This window comes from Prionailurus viverrinus, chromosome C2 (genome assembly GCF_022837055.1).
Source record: "Prionailurus viverrinus isolate Anna chromosome C2, UM_Priviv_1.0, whole genome shotgun sequence".
In the NCBI taxonomy this organism is placed as follows: domain Eukaryota; kingdom Metazoa; phylum Chordata; class Mammalia; order Carnivora; family Felidae; genus Prionailurus; species Prionailurus viverrinus.
Window position 1 is genome coordinate 25,339,050 of NC_062569.1, and position 18,995 is coordinate 25,358,044.

Genomic DNA, 18,995 nt, shown 5'->3' on the forward strand with positions numbered 1-18,995 from the left:
AATGTAGTACAAACCACTGAATTGCAGACTTTAAAGAGTACTTTTTTTAAGTTTATTCATTTATCTTAGAGAGAGAGAGAGAGAGAGAGAGAGAGAGAGCGCTAGCACGTGCACATGCAAGCGGCAGAAGGGCATAAGGAGAGAAGAGACAGAATCCTAAGCAGGCTCCGCACTGTTAACGCCAAACCCAAAGTGGGGCTCGATCTCACAAGCCGTGAGATCATATCTGAGCCAAAATCAAGAGTCGGACATTTAACCAACTGAACCACCCAGGCACCTCTGAATTGTATACTTTAAATGGGTGAATTTTATGATACGTAGAGTATATCCCAATAAGCCAGTTTTTTAAAAGTGTTAAAAAAAAAAAAAGAGCAACAAAAATTCTTTCACTGGCATTTGACAAATTAAAATGCTGATGTGACCTTCTAAGTTCCAAAAATCTTATGTTGTCTTTTCTTCTAACCATACTGCTATAGTCTAGAACTCTTCCAAGTTTTAAGCCTTAGATACTTCTATGCCATAGAAAACCTTTTTTGGTGGGGCTTCTAGGCAATACAACAAAGCTAGTTACATACCAAGGAAAGAAAAATTTCTTAGAACCTGGAACCAAAAAAAATTTCGCATCCCAATGTCTAGAAAACAAACATCTAATCTAGAAGTTTCTCAGCCCTCAAAGAGCAAAAGTATCATTATTCCCCCAGTTATTTTCCTACCAGTAGGCTTACATGAAAGGTACACTATGTTCTCTACTGATATGATCTATGACCTTAAAATATGTTCTCTTCTGATCTCTGGCCTTAAATATCCGGACATTTTTTATAATCTTTAAAAACCAGTTCTGGATTGGAAGTGCTCCAGAAAAAGTCCCTAGCCTATTTTTTTCTCTATTCACTTGATTCTTTCCCATCAATACTTTTATTTCCTCTTCATTTCAGGCAAGATATAAATCTAAAGATTGTAGTTAATATTTATTAATACAGTTGTTGCTTGCTTTCAGAGAAGAGGTTTAATAGTTATCTCCACAGCTTCCATGTTCAAAACAATAAGTAAATCAATGAGCTAGGTTTGCTGCTTCATCTCCTGAACTACAGCGCCCTCTGCTGCTCGATGTTGATACAGACCATTCTCTCAGGTGAATGACAGGGAATCCTCTAGTAACTTTGGAAACCAATCTTTTTAAAAAGGGACTCCTTCATTAAATACTATAGAATTCAAATGACATAAAAACTTTATCTGAATGGATTTAAGAGAATATGCACAATACATTATTTCATAAAACACGCCCTTTCCAAGATTAGCATTCTTGAAGCCAAGAGTTGAGGCACCTACTCTACTCTATATGAGCGAGTATAGAAGAACTGGGAGAAAGAGCCTAATTCTTTATGTAGTGAAGCCACATGTCCATATCCAACTGTGACACACCAGGAAGCCCTGTCCTTCCCACAGATGCAGCCCCAGTGCCCTGCACATACCTGGCACGCAAACTGTGACCAAATGTCAATGCTTCACCATGAGGTCCTAAAACTCTTTAGTCCTCAGCTTGAGTACTTGGAGCCCCTCCCTCATCCCTTGTGCAAACACCACAGACAGCACCTGCTTACCATGTACAGTCACTGTGGCCAGTGTTGAATGTAAAGATGCAAGTATGTCTTGATTCCTGCCCTCAATAAACTCACCCTAATGGGAGGAAAATCAACAGATAAACATAATTACATGGGCTATGAGAAAATCTGCTTGGGAGAGATAAAATGCTCGTCATTTAAGGCCTGTCTGGAAGTACCTGCACTTAGCATAGATTTCTTCTTAGCTCCAACATACGTGATCTTGTTTTTATCAGGAAAATACTAATAAAGCCACTATTTTATTTTTTAAAACCTGTTTGGCGGGAGGTGGGGGTGGGGGCGCGCAATGGAAGAAGTAGTCAATTCTACCAGGGGTGGACGGATTAACAAAGACTTCAGAGGAGTCTTAAAAGACACACAGCACTCACCAGACAAGCGTGGGCAAAGACACAGTCTGAACAATGACACCAAGGAATGGAGCACTTTCTATGTGTGGTCATGTAAGAGTCAAGGCTGCCAAACACTGCCATTTAGGTTCTATACTGTCTACAAGGCAGCAGCCCTGCTAGAGGGGTGGGGTGTAGTCTTGTTTCTCTAACCTCACTCCTCTCATCTGTTTCTTCTTGGTGTCCGTGTCCTTCACTTAGTCACTTTCAAGCATGAAAACTTTTGTTACCTTATATGAAGTCACAGACACCTTTCTCTTTCCTAAAAGGCTTTGGCCTTGCTTTCCCTTGGTCCTTGCAAGCCCAAGCGTGGAACGAGTACTGACTGTGGCAGGAGGGGCATCATCATAGTGGAGATGCACACTTACCTACTCCTACTTGGCCTGCTGCTCTATCGAACAACAGCAGGGAAACCAGCCAGGGAACAAAGAATTGGAATCTGTCCCCTGGGCCTCACCAACACAGATAGATAATCTAACTGACTGAGTGAAACACTGGCTATAACAAAAAGCAAAAACAAACTAATAAAGTTAAACATGAGGCATTATATTAAACACCTGACATATCCCAAGACATAGGAATATTACTATTCCCTCTTAAAGACATGGAAACTGAAGCCCAGAGAAAGAAGGAACTACCCACATCACAGAGCTAGAAAAGCCAGCATGTGAATCACGTGGTCTCCAGAGCAGTAGGCATGTGACGCTGCGATACAGCCTCCCTCAGAGGACGGACCCGGCCCACAGCAGTGAGTGCCACAAGGAACACTGACTCTGTCAACTTCAGGCACTCACACGTGACACGGAGACTGTTGGTGGCACACTCCAGCCCCAAGAGAGAATCCCCATCTTTCTACCATCAGGAAGGAGGACTTTTAAGAAGGTCAAGAATGGGACTCACCTAGCTACTAGGCAGTAGATCTACTATTGACAGAAGCCGAAAAGGTTTAGTCCTGCTCCGGTGAGCAATGGTTTTGAGGGAGTGCCCTCTTTTGGCCTTTCTCTTTAGATTGGATTACTTGAGTTCTTGGAACTGGTTTCCCAAAAGGAATTAGTCCCCTCTGGAAGGTCCAACAAGAACACAGTGTAGCACAGAAGAGCCCCAGAGGCTGATCTCTGGTCTACATTAAAGTGTCTACCTGGAGACCTGTGCCCAAAGCTCCAGAGCATTCATTTATTTACTTAAAGGCAGGTCTAGAGTGTCCCTGTTTGGCAGGCATCAGAGGAGGCCAGTGGTCAAGAATTCAGTGGGATCGGTCGTGACCCAATCTCTGACCCCAAAGATAAGCCCAGGGGCAATCCTCTACCTTATCTCTAGCAGTACTCCACTCTGATAATCCTAACTTCACAGACTGCATGGCAGCCACGCCCACACTCCCTCTCTCCTAGATCCTTGCCCTCTTCCCCAAAATGCCACATGGAGGTTACTACCGAGCTGCTGATCTAAGAGAGCACAGAGCACATGCCATCCCAGCAACAGCACCGAAGACACAGGCATCACCAACCTAAGCAAATGGCCCTTCTGTAACCAAGAAATAAAATATCCAAAGAAACTTACAACCTCCAGAACCATACAATAAGTCAGTAGTAAGGGAGAAATGTTTTATTTTATTTTTTAATTGTTTTTAATGTTTATTTATTTTTGAGAGAGAGAGTGCAAGCCGGGGAGGGGCAGAGAGAGAAGGAGACACAGAATCCAAAGCAGGCTCCAGGCTCTGAGCTATCAGCCCAGAGCCTGACACGGGGCTCGAACTCACAAACTATAAGATCGTGACCTGGGCCGAAGTCGGACGCTCAACCGACTGAGCCACCCGGATGCCCCAAGGGAGCAATCTAAGGTTCAGATGATGGTAATGAGTGCTGATGGCCCCGTGACAGGGAAAGATCAATACTAAATAGTCGGAGATGACCACCCCTATGTCTGTCCTCTGAAACAGGAGTCTGTCTGGGCACATTCTAAAACCAATTCTGACATCAGTGAGATTACCAAATCCATTCATTGGTATGGGACATAGAACACCAAACTTGAAAGATTTTATCTTGAGGATCACAAGGGAATCCTATTTCTACACATATCACTAGGGAATGATGGTATTTTTCTTATCAGGTGACTACAGTTGCAAGTGCTAATACACGTGCAGGTACATCAAGGTCACAGCATTACAAACCAACGTACAGGCTTCTCTAATCGGGAGTCTTGGTGCAATTCGATGTTGAAGACACAGAGACAATGCTGTGCGCAGGACCCAAACACTTCCACGGAAAGGGGAATATGGAAAGACAGATCATCACAATTAAAGTCTCCACTTTTCAATGTAATAACTGCTTAACTATTTTTGAAGGGTAAAAATGTTGCCCGCCCCCCTAAAACAGCCCAAATGCATTTAATATGCATCACCGAACATGTGCTAAGATTGCAGTAAATTGCCTCACAAACGCAAATTATGGCAATCAGCATCTTGTTTTCTAGTTCTAAATTCAAAGGCAAACTATGAACACAAGACTGCTAACTCTTGCTATTAGCACACTTGCTATTATCACACATCCTCCTTCTAACAAAACCACATTTCCAGATGGACTGCCAAAATTAGTCAAGTGACTCCTAAGAAAGACTACCAAGATTGACATGCCAGAAATTCACTTAGAAATGAATGCTTTATTTAAATAAAGGAAACATACACCCAAACACACCTTTCCTAAGGAAATACAAGTTGCTTTATTTACAATTCAACTTGAATTGCAACTCAGGGAGGCCATTCACAGGAACGGTGGGACAGCTGGGCTGTCCACCCTGTCTGTATTCTGACTGGTCCTTGGTGTCAAATCGGACAGAATCAGGAGTGTGATGCAGGCTGGGTCTGGCTGGGGGATCCTGGTAATAAATTCAGCAAAATACTTAAACTCAACTCAGACAAGTGATACGGGAATTCAGTCAAGAAGGTGGTCAGCTCTGTGACATAACTGGGTATTCTCCTTTTCAGACTGCTGTGTTTACTCTGTATTTGACACAAAGGCTATTTTTTAAAAACGTATCAATCTCCAGCAACAAATAACTCAAGCAGATTAGATTATTCCAGTGCATTCTATTATAGCGACCATTCCTGAAGAGCATAATTATCAGAGATGTCAGGTCCCTGGCTCAGAACTAACTGCTTTGTTTCAATCTACAAAACTCAAGGCAGCAACTTTCATACATGACTGAGAAGGTCAAGGGCTCAAAACCAAGGTGAGATCCGAGGCAAGGAAATGAATCAGATTCTCTCTCCATGCCAAAAGGAGGCTCCCCTTGAACGGGGATGGTCTAGAATTCCTACTCCTCAGGAGAAACAGCCAGCCAATGTAGTCCTTTCCAGAAGAAAAACTAAGCCCTGCTATTTGATGGCAACTCCTTGAACACAAAACACCAAGGAAAGAGAGAAGCCACTTACCACTGGCCAGCTTTAAAAGAAAAATCTTTATCAGCAACAAACAGGTGGAGCCTTTTCACTGATGGCGACTCAGCAGCAGCCCCACAAACCTTAGCGGCCGACACGACCTAGAGACAAAAGATGAACTGTAGCTGAGGTTAGTGCGTACACACGTGAGGAACAAACTATGGCTTTCTGGTAACTAAGGTTTCTTGAAATCTACAAAGATGTGCTTTTTGTAAACTGCAAAACAAGGGAAGGAGCACTGTGCTTTAAAATGCTGCCTACCACCAGGTCAACAAATTTTAGTTATCTTATTTTTGAGAGACTTGCATTCAAACTATTCAAATTTTATTCTGCATATAAAAATCATCTCTTTTTTTTTTTTAAAGTTTATTATTTTGAGACAGAGAGAGGACACAGTGGGGGAGGAGCAGAGAGAGAGGGGGAGAGAGAGAGAATCCCAAGCAGGTTCCACACTCCAAGCTGAGCCTGACACAGGGCTCAATCTCACAACCCTGAGATCATGACCTGAGCCGAAATCAAGAGGTGGGAGCTTGACCGACTGAGCCACCCAGGGGCCCCACAAATTCAGCAGAATACGGATCTCGCGGTCCGTGGGTTCGAGCCCCGTGTCGGGCTCTGTGCTGACAGCTCAGAGCCTGGAGCCTGTTTCAGATTCTGTGTCTCCCTCTTTCTCTGACCCTCCCCTGTTCATGCTCTCTCTCTCTCTCTGTCTCAAAAATACATAAATGTTAAAAAAAAAATTTTTTTAATGTTTATTTTTGAGAGAGAGTGGGGGAGAGGCAAAGACAGAGGGAGACAGAAGATCCGAAGCAGGCTCCGCGCTAATAACACAGAGGCCAATGCAGGGCTTGAACTTGCAAACTGCGAGATCATGACCTGAACTGAAGTCAGGTGCTTAACCGACTGAGCCACCCAGACATTTTTAAATCATCGCTTAAAGGGGCTGTTTAACAAGTGTTTACTTGTTGAGTGTCTAATATATTCCATGCACCAGGCTGGATAATCTGGAAAGAGCTTGGGGAACTGGAACCCTGTGAACCATCTCCCTGTGTCTAAATTCTCGGTCAGACAACATACACAAAGTGAAACCCACTGTCAGCTACGAGCCTATGTTTGTTCTGAGCCTGTAAGAAGTCCATGACAAGCTAATTTCAGAAATTACAAGCACTTAGCAACTTATTTTTAGCAATTTCACAGAGTCTGTTGAATCTAATAATAGACAACAACTTGGGTTTGTATTCCCTATGATTTGTAATTTATTTTTTCTAATTCACTGTTGATATTTGCCAAAATATAAACAGTCCACAGCCTTAGAACAATATCAAAAATAGCTCCTCGCTACAGATAGTTTGAGAAGCACTATCCTAAACAACATATCTGGTTTCTAGAAAATTGTAAGGTCTGAGCCAGGCACTCCTCAGTGTCATCCACACCTCAGCAGCTCTCGAGTTCAAAATGCCTCTGCTTCCTTCATTCTTTGTTTCTTCCACCTTTGGGTTTTTCTTCCTCCTGAAATCTGAGACATCTTCATATGACATCTTCAGAACATCTTGTCACAAAAAAGACAACATGACTCTTTTCTCAACCTCCTACTGCCATTCAACTCCACTTCTGGAAGCAAATCAAAGCAGTAGCAGGTGACCAAAATACAGTCATTCTCCTTGGATGGTGTTAGTTTCACGGCTCCACTAAAGGGTGCCTTGGAAAGCTGTCAAGGTCAATCAATGAACCTCACACCCTAACACTGCTCCCCCTCAACCCCTTTCTCCCATAGGACTAGGTTTAACCAAATTGCCAGTGGGAAGCAATTCTTAAAAACCCACTGCAAAATTCTCCAGATGGATGGTGGTCTCCCTCACCGACTCAAAATATCTCTGAAAATGTCTTATCTTTCTCCTGCTCCCATAAAATCTCTTGCCTCTCTTCCTCTGGATTTTGGCCAGTCCTCCTTCTCCCCTCCCTGAGAGCAAGTAGGTCAGTTTCCACACTGACCATCTCCCAGAGTTTCTGATCCTAGTCTTGCCCATCCTCTCCGAACCAGTGCTCCCCCACTCCCGCCAGCCCCTTCCTTCAGGGCCACAGTTCCTCTCTCTAGACCTCTTGTTCATCAGGCAGGACACCTAACGCCATCTGCCTTCCAAAATAAAAGGAAGCAGCCTAGTGTGGCTGCTAACAGCACACGCTCTGTAACCACACTGCCGGGTATATAATCCCGGTCCCAGCACGCACTTACCAACCGTGTGACCCTGCGCACATTACCCAGCCCCTCTCGGTTATAAAATAAGGTCAACAACACCTGTACCTCAGAGATGCTGGTGATTAAATGAGATCATACGTGCAAAGCACTTATAATGCTGCTGGTTCATAATAAGTACTCATTAAGTGTCTGTTACAACGTATCTCACGGCATTCATTATAATTAGCTTACTAGTATTTATTTATTACATTATACATTACATTTTATTCTCTTATTGTTATATATGCCACCATACCAGTGCTTTCCATGTAGGACCTTGCAGAATGAGCACTGCACACCCCCAGGGGGCCTATTCTCATAGAGGACGAGAAGAACCTGTGAAGTACAGTGGCCTTTGTACCCCGTCCTAGCTATTTGCTAGAACAAACTTAAAAAGCCATAGTGGGGGCACTTGGGTGGCTAAGTCAGTTAAGCATCCGACTCTTGATTTCAGAGTGGGTCATGGATCTCATGGTTTGTGGGTTCAGGCCCCACAGCTCGCTGTCTCTCTCTCTCTCTCTCTCAAAATAAATAAGCTTTAAAAAAGCCTTATTGTCTTCAAGTAACTTTAGAAATTTGGCCTTTAATCTCTGCCTCTGATACTTCCTTACCTGACAGAATCTTCTGAGGTGCTCGGTAAACACAGGTAACTCAGCTTCTGTTCTCTAGCAACGGGTTCTAATGATGTCTGCCTGAACAAATGAACTCAAATGTCCAGGCTCAGTTCTTGCCCTCTCTGAGCTCTATGATTTTGACACTTTAAAAAAAATTTTTTTTAATGTGCTACTTATTTTTGAGAGAGAGAGAGAGACAGAGTATGAGTAGGGGAGGGACAGAGAGAGAGGGAGACACAGAGTGTGAGGCAGGCTCCAGCCTCAGAGCTGTCAGCAGAGAGCCCGATGCGGGGCTCGAACTGGTGAACCACGAGATCATGAGCTGAGCCACCCAGACGCCCCTGACTTTGGTACTTTTTACTTCTCTTCCATCCTGAAACATTCTTCTGCCTGGCATAGCTGACATTGAACTCTTCTACAGGGTCCCCTCCTGCCTCTCCAACCCGGGCCTTGCTCCTTTACCTTTCTTCCTTGCCCTTCCCCACTGGGCACTCTGTCTAAACTGCCTCACTCCCACCCCCTCTCCTATCTCTCGGCCAAGGCTGTCAGGCATTCCCAAAGCTACTAACCCCCACCCCAACTCCTCATTACTTTGCTGGCAATCAGGCCCACATCTACACTCCCCGTGAGTAACAGCAGCCAATGTCTGAGGGGCATTTATCTCAGATGTATTCCAGGTACAGGCTTAGATGTCTCATGTACACCAATTCATTCAGTCAATATGAATAATCATATTATATCCCAACAGATGGTGTTCTTACCCTTTATTCTGTACATAAGGAAACAGAAAGGTGTAGCAGCTTGCTCAGGATCAGTCAGGAGTGGCCGAGTCTGGCTTCAAACCTAGCTGTGCTTGGCCCTTCATCACTTGTTAGTCCCATCCCAAGGGTAAACTCACTTATGTGTCCAACTAAATCTACAATATTCATCCCTTCTACAGGCATTTCTTGAGCATGTGCTGCCTGGCACTGAAGAGGCAGATGGAGAAAGCGGCTTCTGCCCTCAGGGCACCCTACAGAATGGCTGCTTTCCATCATCAGGATTTCTAGTCAGGGCTCATCTTGGATGCGAGAGAGTCAAATCCATTTTCAACTGGTACACACATATGCATACACACACACACACACACACACACACACACACACACACACACACACAGAATCTTTGAGTCTCTTCTAGGCGTTCTGTCCCTACCATGAACAAGTTCCATGAATTCAGCTCATGTCTTTTCCTCCCTGTGCTCACCCACCAGCATCCTCAGCCAAGAATTTCTTCTCACGAGAACTGCTGCCTTAGACTCCCTGTCTCTCTCAAAGCAGCCAACAGGTAAATACTGCTAATATTCTGACCTCACCAAGTTATTCTCCATCTCAAAAACCTTCAGGGGCTAATACTCAACTCAAAAAAAAAAAAAAAAGCTAAAAGGCCTTTGTAGCTTAAGCCCTCCTCTATCCCTATGCTAGTGTTTACCAGCCAAACTGGATAATTCGCTGGTCCCCAAAGGCACCTGACATTTGCCTGCCTCCCCAAAGCCTGCCTGAGTCATTGGGCAGGCACCTCTCAGCTCTGTCAACCTCCTGCCCACCTTTCCAGGCCCTGCTCAAAGCCTAACCCCTGTCTGAGGTTTTCCTGCTTTTCCCCAGCCTCTCAACTCTACCAATAAAATGTTTCCACCTTCTTATCACACTTTGCACATATTGATGTAACTGTAAGAACTCATGAACACGTCTCTTCCATCACACAAGACCACAAGCCTCCTGAGGTCAGGTGTAGGGTAGAATCTATACCTGATACTCCCTAGATCAAGCACAGGGCCCAACACACAGTAAGACTCAGCAACTATTTGCAGAATACATGAAAACTCTAACTTAAAGTCACTTAAAATTGGTTTCCTGAACAAAAACTAGTAGAAGTTCAGGGGCCTTTTGTTGTTTAAAAAGAAAAGGGACGAAGGGGGCAGGGGTAACCACTATAGAAAATCGAGATTCATGTTTAAAACTGTGAGAGAAGTAAGGGAAGACAGGGATTTCTTCACTAGAACAAGGACTCTTCCTTTGTTTGCCACACAATTTCAAATATCTTATTACAAAAACAACTATTAGGAATCACCACAGGACTCCCCATTACAGTATTATGCTCACTTTTTTTTTCATATTTACCAAAAAAATGTTTATTTTATAAACATTATTTTCTTTTAATAATCTGTAAAAACATAGCCAAGAGCCAAATTCTTTCCGTTTAACTGGCATCTATCAGATTCACGGATAAAACTAGACATATATAAGCTTGAAACACACCCTAAAGAGTCACCTGGTGGCAGGGAAACCAACATTCATAATCAAGGGCGGAGGCAGGGGGGTGTGTACAGAATTTCAGCTGCAAGGTGAGCATGCCTCACAGTCAAATGCTAGAATGTACAAAATGAAATCACCACTAACTTGCTAATGTTCAAATATAAAATTCAGTGAAGAAAGGAGAGAAGTTATACTTTCTACTGAAAGGTCCTGTTTTCATGTAGATAGTCTCTATGACCAAAAATGTTCCCAGATGCTTTATGTCTGTTGCAATTAATACAAACAGTAATACACCTGTTGCTATGAGTCCTAATAATCTGGGCAAAACTGCTGTATCTGGTCACACAAAATACGTTGCACGATTCGTGATTTTTTAAAGATGTGCCTTCCTATTAACACTTTATTTTATTCAACTAATGCGAATCCACATACTTTATAAAGATTTCTAGTAATGCAGATTAAAAACATTAGCACTATCTTTTTGAAAGCCACATCTTTATTTTACTCTGAAGCTAGTTTCATATAATTAAGGACTATAATCATGGCCTGTGTTATATACCGCTTTCTCTACTTTTATGAATAAGCAAAACATGATGGGGAAACTATATGTTTTAACATTTGTACTTGTTCTCATGCTTAATGGATCAAAAGGTTTCACGACTAATGGCTCAACTAGCCATGTCCTAAGTTAAAACACATGGCAGGAAATGAAGTTTTCCATAAAATAATATTTAGACTCTTCTACTGTTCAATAAAATAACAATGCATTTGCCAACTTTTACTAGAACACATTTTTAATGGTTTGACGGGGTCAGCATCTAAAAGGAAATTCCATCATACTGATTTTAAAAACTGGTTTTATGTAGGATATTTTAATGTTATTGCTGCTGCAAAAGTCTCTGTGCAGGAAATAGGTCTTTCTGTGGGAAACCTGACTGGCTTCCTCTGTTTACTCCCATTCATTCGTTTGCTGGCTTAAAAATTTAGACAAAGCCAGGATTAGAGATAACTTTAAACAAAAATACAGTCAGGGCATAGAGAATTTCAGAGTCAAAGGAAAATTCAGTCATTATTCATAATAGAACATCATTTTGGGGTATCTGGGTGGCTCGGTTGGTTAAGCGTCCGACTCTTGATTTCAGCTCAGGTCAAGATCTCACAGGTTCATGAGACTGAGCCCCATGTCAGACCTTGTCCTGACAGCATGCAGCCTGCTTGGGATTCTCTCTTTCTCTTTCTCAAAATAAATAAACATGAAAAAAATAGTACATCACTTCACACACGAGGAGATCAAGGTCCAGGGAAATTACTTAAATTGTGGCAGAAAACCAATCTGATGAATAGGAATCTAACTAGAAGAAAGCGGTTTTACTGAAGTGATTTGCTGAAAAGGAAAGATCACAAATTTCTGTCAAGTGACAACTTCTGTCAACACCAGGTCCTGGCATGACAAATGGACTCCCCTTGCTCCCACCAAAGGCTACCCTGTCCACTTGGGCTGAGTTTCCTCTCTGCCTTCTCCAGCACACATCACCCCCTTTGGCTCTCTCTGTTAGACACACGTGAGCACTCGAATCTTCCACCTCACATCAGCTGCAAACACCTGTGTGTAACTTACCATCTGCCAGGCACTTCACATACACTCATTCATTCATTCTTCACAACAACCCTAGTAAGCAGGTATTATTATCATCATCATTCCCATTTTACATATGAGAAAACTGAGGTCCCAGGGCTCGTAAGTGGCAAAACAGAGATTCAAATCCAGACACCTGGCCACTGTGCTTTGCTGCTTCTCAAAATATAAACAAAACAATCCTCTCCCTTAATCCAACTGTCTCGTCATTGATCTGTTCCTATTCACATAAAACATTTTCAAAAATTATACACGGCCCTGGCTCCAATTTCTTATCTCCCATTCTCTCTTCAGCACAGTCTAGTCAGGCTTTCACTCTCAGCAATGTATTACCAGTCATTCTGGTCACCAACCATCCATTTTGCTAAATCCGGTGACGTCTCTCAGCAGAGTTCAGCACAGTTGGCCACTCGGCCTTTGAAACACTTTCTCCTGGGTTCACCAACACCCTGCTGATTTCCCTTAGGCCTCGCTGGCCCTTTCCTCTTCTGCTTCACCTCTAAATGTTGACACACCCCAGGGCTGAGTTCCAGGCCTTCTTCCCCCACTCTTTACATGGCTTACAACCTATTATTTCCAGCAGTGAACTCCAAACTCACATACCCAACTGCTGATTTCAATTTCCATTTCAAACAACACATCCAACACAAAACTCTTTGATCTCCCCAAGTTTCTTCCTTTGTATTATTATGGAAAACTTAAACATATACAAAACTAATAGAAATAGTATAATGAATCTCCATTATAAACATGACCCACATTCAACAGTTGATAGAAGGTGATAAAACTCAAGGCTAATCTTGTCTTATCTGTAACTCTACCCACATTCCACCCTCCCACCTCAGATTATTCCAAAATCAAGCACTTTATTTCCCTTCCTGCAATTTGTTCTTCTCCATCATTATCTACCTGGATTATTGAAATCCCAGAGCTAGATATCTCTTGGTTTCTTCTCCTCTTACTAACTGTACCCAGCCCCCAACGCAAATCTGTGAATGCCATCAGCCCTACCCCTGTTAGATCCGCTCACTGTTCTCCATCCCTACCACCCTACTCTAAGCCACCATCACCTCTCCTGGGACTGTGTCAATAGCTTCCTACTGGTGTCAAACCACAACAAAAGCCCAGTGTCCTACCAAGCAAATAGATGGCCCATTTAAAATGTAAATCATATGTCATTTCCCTGCTTAAAACCTTCCATCCCCCCCACCCCCCCCACCCCGGGCATCTGAGTGGCTGTCAGCTGAACATCTGACTCTTCATTTCTGCTCAGGTCATGATCCCAGGGTCCTGGGATTGAGCCCCAAGTTGGGCTCCACACTGAGCGTACTGCCTGCTTAAGATTTTCTCTCTCCCTCTGCCTCTCTCCCCGACTTGTACTCTCTCTCTCCCTCTAAAATAAATAAAATAAAATTTCCATCCCCTTTATTTTAAAAAAAAAAATTTTTTTAACGTTTATTTATTGAGACAGAGAGAGACAGAGCATGAATGGGGGAGGGTCAGAGAGAAAGGGAGACACAGAATCTGAAACAGGCTCCAGGCTCTGAGCTGTCAGCACAGAGCCTGACGCGGGGCTCGAACTCACGGACCGCGAGATCATGACCTGAGCCGAAGTCGGCCGCTTAACCGACTGAGCCACCCACGCGCCCCTCCATCCCCTTTAGAATAAAATCCCAACTCCCTGCACAAGGCCATAACAGTTTATACAACCTGGGCCCTGCCTACCTCTCATCCTACTACCTTCCTCTGAACATCTCAAGCTAGTCCTGCCTCAAGGCCTTGGCTCTTGTCTGTTCCTCTGCCAGAGATGCTGTGCACGTGGCTGGCTCTTTTCCTCTTGTCTTGGTTCCAATGTTACACACCAATTTAAAACAGCACCCCCGTCCCCAGCCATTCTTGCCTCCCATGACACAATTACCCTGTTTTATTACTTTAAGGATATATCACATCCGACATTCTCTGGCTTATCTGCACCAGAATGAAGCTCCACAGACAGCAGGGGCTTTACCTGCTTCATGCACTGTTGTATTTCCTGCCCCTAGAACAGGGCTGGGCACACAGCAGGCGCTCAAAACATGTCTGCTGGACCTAAAATAAAATCTATTTCAGCTGATTGGATAATAATAATGGCATAATGGAATAACGGAAATAATGGCGAGTAATGGAAAAGAGCCTTGCCTTATAGATGACTTAATTTATTGAGCAGAAGTGTGTCAGTGAAGAGCACTGACACTGTACATTTTAGACATTAACCAGCTCTAGGCATAGCTAAAAAGTAGCAATACAGGCAGTGCCTACAGTACACATTGCATCACCACTTCATCTCTTGAGGTGGGGTTCGTCACCGTCCCGACTTTACCAAGTGACCCATCCAAGGCAGTGCAGGTAATCGACCACAGAAGTGGGGTTCACACTTGTTTGCTCTACTCAACAAATGTGTAGTGAGTGCCTATTCCATCAGCGCTGTGCTGGATACTGTGGCTCCAACACTGCTAAGCTGGGCCTTCCTCCAAGGAGCCTCTGTCTTTGCAGGCTTCCACTCATGGAGTGAGTCGGCCACCCTGACGTGCCACAGGCCTACTGCCAGGGCCATCAGACTATAGCTCCCCGGGAGTTTCACCAAAAGACTAGAGCCCAGGTCCCCTATAAGCCACACAGCTACCTCTCAGCGGCGGATGCCTGAGGTTTCTCCCCACCATGCTCTGCCGTCAGAACTGACAGCGTGGTAGGGCTGGAATGCCAACTACTGCTCATTCTAGGCTGGATAAGACAAGCACAGCAAATTAGGTGCCCAACGGTTAGAAACACTGCATATTAAAGAGATGCCTACTCCCATGTCCCCAAGTTGAAGAAGGCCATTCCAGCAGACGCTCTTCCCAAAACGTGTAGCTGATGACTAGCAGAGAATTGGAAGGGTTAAACTCAGGACACGGTCCAGATCTCCAGCTAAGCAGCCCATCGCACCCAAACCCAACCCTCAGCAAAATCACAAGTCAAGCAGACTATCAACGCTCAGTAATCAACACAGGGACCATAGGACCCCCAAAGGTCTCTGTGCCAGGAGCCCAGCTATTTGACTTTATTAACTAACCACTGTGTCAGCCCCAATCTCTCCTTTCTTATATCCAGTAACACTTAAGTCAAGTTTTAATTTGGAACAGAGATGAGGAGATGTGAAATTTATCTTCCATTGTGTGGCTCAATCAAACTTTGTCTGAACCAAGTGCCACATTTTTTTGCTGTAGTAGAAAGAAAAAACAGTTTGAGGGGCGCCTGGGTGGCGCAGTCGGTTAAGCGTCCGACTTCAGCCAGGTCACCATCTCGCGGTCTGTGAGTTTGAGCCCCGCGTCAGGCTCTGGGCTGATGGCTCAGAGCCTGGAGCCTGCTTCCGATTCTGTGTGTCTCCCTCTCTCTCTCTGCCCCTCCCCTGTTCATGCTCTCTCTCTCTCTCTCTGTCCCAAAAATAAATAAAAGTTGAAAAAAAAAAATTAAAAAAAAAATTGTCTTTAAAAAAAAAAATTAAATAAATAAATAAATAAATAAATAAAAGAAAAAACAGTTTGATTATCAAAGGTCTGAGTTCAGAGACTGAGCCCTTCATTTACTTAAGCCAGTCCTTTAAATGTAGGCCTACAATGTCATTTTCATCCAAAACAGGCCAGTTGTGAGAGTGAAACAGGATGCTGGCCCAGGCAAATCAAGAATCAGGGTCATCACATCGAAGTCTCTGAAGTCTTAATTTCCTCACCTGTGCAGGCAATGGGGGCAAGGATCCCTTCACCTCCCTCCCGGGGTGGTTGGTGAGAATCAAGCAGCAACCTAATATAATCGAGTGCTTTGTCAACAAAAGGGTAATGACACACATAAGCATTTTTGGATAAGGCTTACACTTCTAAAAGAAGCAAACTAGTACAATTATAAAAGGATTCGTGGTTTTTCCACAATCAATTAGGTGCATAGAATCAGTCTCTTCTGAGCACAGTCCCACTAAGAATCTGAGGTGAAGGGCTTTACGTATCGTGCTCAGGGCCGCAACCCCAAAACCTAGTCTAGTGTCTTGCATATTACCAAATAAGTGCATAAGAATTCGTGATTTTAAAAATTCTTTCCTTACCAAACTCTCCCATCAAATTGATAGAGTCCCTCTTGCTCAGTGAGCCAGCCTTCTAGAGGCCAAGCATGGAGCGACCCCTCCAGTGAAATCTTAGTCGAGCCTCCACAGTCCTTACTGCATTACAAAATCTTACTCTTATCTCCTTGACATTTCCAAGGTTACCCAGGCTGCTTATTCTTTGATCCTTAAGAAAAAACTGTGCACTTGAACACAGTCAAATGTCATCTAATTCAGACCTCAGCTTCCTGCATCAGCATGACCTCAGGCTGGTTACATTTACAGCCTTAGATAAGAAGCATTAACATCATAATACGGTCATTCAATAAGTTCTTCGGAGGGAACTCAAGGCCCAACAAGGAAAAAACATTTCTGGGTGGGTGAGTGCTCCATTCTTTACCCACTCCAGGAGGGGCAGCAGGGTCCTTTGGCCCAGGAGTCAGAGACGGGGCTCAATTCCCCTCTGGTCCAGGGAGCCGCCCTAGCGTATCTCCTAGGCTCCACTTCCTCTTTCATCAAATGCAGATGCTATCCTGTTCTGAGACTACTTCACAGACTTGAAGTGAAGAGCAAGTGGCATGCTGGGAGCTCTTTCTATAAAGTGTACTTGCAGTACAAATTAAAGGCAAAAGTGGTATGAGACGGTGGTCCCGTTCCATTTTGACCCAGCCTGAGGTACTGTTCATTGTGGCAAGTCCAAGGTCAGGCTCCTGCTTCTACCGCTAGGAGCCATCCTCTGGAGGGATCGGGGTGAGCCCTTGCTGACCGTATACCCACTGAAGGTGTACCTCAGCCACCATCTAGCTTTATCCAGCTCCTCCCAGCTCCTCCATTCTGTTCAGGAGAGGAGAGGAAATCAGAAACAAACAAACAAAAAAAGAGCTGCAACTGGAAAGTTCTTCTGTCAAGGTAATACCATGGTTGCAATGACCCCTGTCATTTTCTGACTTCTGGGCATTAAAATTCTTAACTTTGCAATCATTCTATTAGACCTTACATTAACTTTCTGTGTGGTTTTCTTAAACTTCACTCAAAATAACCCCTGACAGTCTCAATAACTTTGTCCTGTAAAATTCTGAAATGCTACTCTACTTCAGGGACTGGCAAACTATGATCCACAGGCCAAATTTGGGTATTTTGGTAAATACTGTTTTATTGGAATACAGCCACTCAGATTTGTTTATATGTCGTATATGGCTATTTCATACAACAAAGGCAGAGTTTTGTAGTGGTAACTAAGACAACATTGCCCATGAAGCCTAAAATACTATCTGGCCCTTTACAGATAAAGTACACCAAGCCACGTTCTAATTCTACCTGCCTCAAAATACAACAGAAAAGAGTGTAGTCCAAGAGTGTTAAATAAACTGCTTTTTCTTCAAAACTGGCAAGATCTCACTTTAAAAAAAAAAAATTAATGTTTTATTTATTTTGGGGACAGCACAAACGGGGGTGGGGCAGAGGGAGAGGGGGACAGAGGAGCCAATGCGGGCTCTGCACTGACAGCAGCAAGCCCGACGTGGGGCTCAAACTCACAAACTGGAAGATCATGACCTGAGCCGAAGTCAGATGCTAACCAACTGAGCCACCCAGGTGCCCCCAAGATTTCGCTTTTTAAACAGAAATCCTAACAAATCACACATTTACAAAATGAGCATTTTTGTGTGTTAAGTGAGCCAAAAAGAAAAAAAGTATTTTCATATTTATCATCAGTGGGAAAAGTTCATTTTTACAGATCCATAAATCTATCATGCTGAACTAATTTTACACGGACTTTTCAAAAAAACACATCAGCCTAAAGCTGAATCCACAAACATACTACATACACTTGGTCCCAAAGCAATTTTCTTTAGAATTAGCTTGAAAAGCAGGGCCTAAACAATTGTCTTTTAAAGTGTATCCTACTATTTTATAGGAAATTTTATTGTCCGGAGGGCCTGGGAGGCTCAGTTGGTTAAGCATCCGAGTTCAGCTCAAGTCATGATCTCATGGTTCCTGAGTTCGAGCCCTGCATCGGCTCTGTGCCGACAGCTTGGAGCCTGGAGCCTGCTTTGGATTCTGTGTCTTCCTCTCCCTCTGCCCCTCCCCTGCTCATGCTCTGTCTCCTTCTCTCTCTCTCTCTCTCTTCTCTCTCAAAAATAAATAAAGATTAAAAAAAATTTTTTTTATTGATCCTCTTTGAGCTATTCAGTTTTATATTTAACTGGACAGCATGACAATATTCAAAATAACTTTGTAAATAACAGATGAATTTATTATTTAAAAATACCTAGGGGCGCCTGGGTGGCGCAGTCGGTTAAGCGTCCGACTTCAGCCAGGTCACGATCTCGCGGTCCGGGAGTTCGAGCCCTGCGTCAGGCTCTGGGCTGATGGCTCGGAGCCTGGAGCCTGTTTCCGATTCTGTGTCTCCTTCTCTCTCTGCCCCTCCCCCGTTCATGCTCTGTCTCTCTCTGTCCCAAAAATAAATTAAAAAAACGCTGGGGAAAAAAAAAAATTAAAAAAAAAAAATACCTAGTTTTTCCAGATGCATGGGATTTCACAAAGCATAAACATGTAAATATTTCATTGTAAAATACCGTACATTGTTTTTTATAAGTGTTTTGGCAGACTAATAAGTAATTAACAGTTGTTCTCTTAGGGTTATAGAACATTTCGGGGTTTGT

General features: G+C 43.5%; 1 protein-coding gene across 4 annotated transcripts in view; it reads right to left on the bottom strand.

Annotated features, from left to right (window-relative positions):
• Positions 1 to 18,995, bottom strand: part of OXNAD1 (oxidoreductase NAD binding domain containing 1) — a 41,206-nt gene that overhangs the window by 12,004 nt on the left and 10,207 nt on the right. For 3 of the 4 annotated variants that reach the window (XM_047875569.1, XM_047875568.1, XM_047875570.1), the window contains one exon: positions 5,436 to 5,542. The exons of the other annotated variant lie outside the window; for it this stretch is intronic. In XM_047875569.1, coding sequence (XP_047731525.1) covers positions 5,436 to 5,542 — 107 coding nt within the window. The remainder of the gene's footprint in view (positions 1 to 5,435; positions 5,543 to 18,995) is intronic. 4 annotated transcript variants of the gene reach the window in all.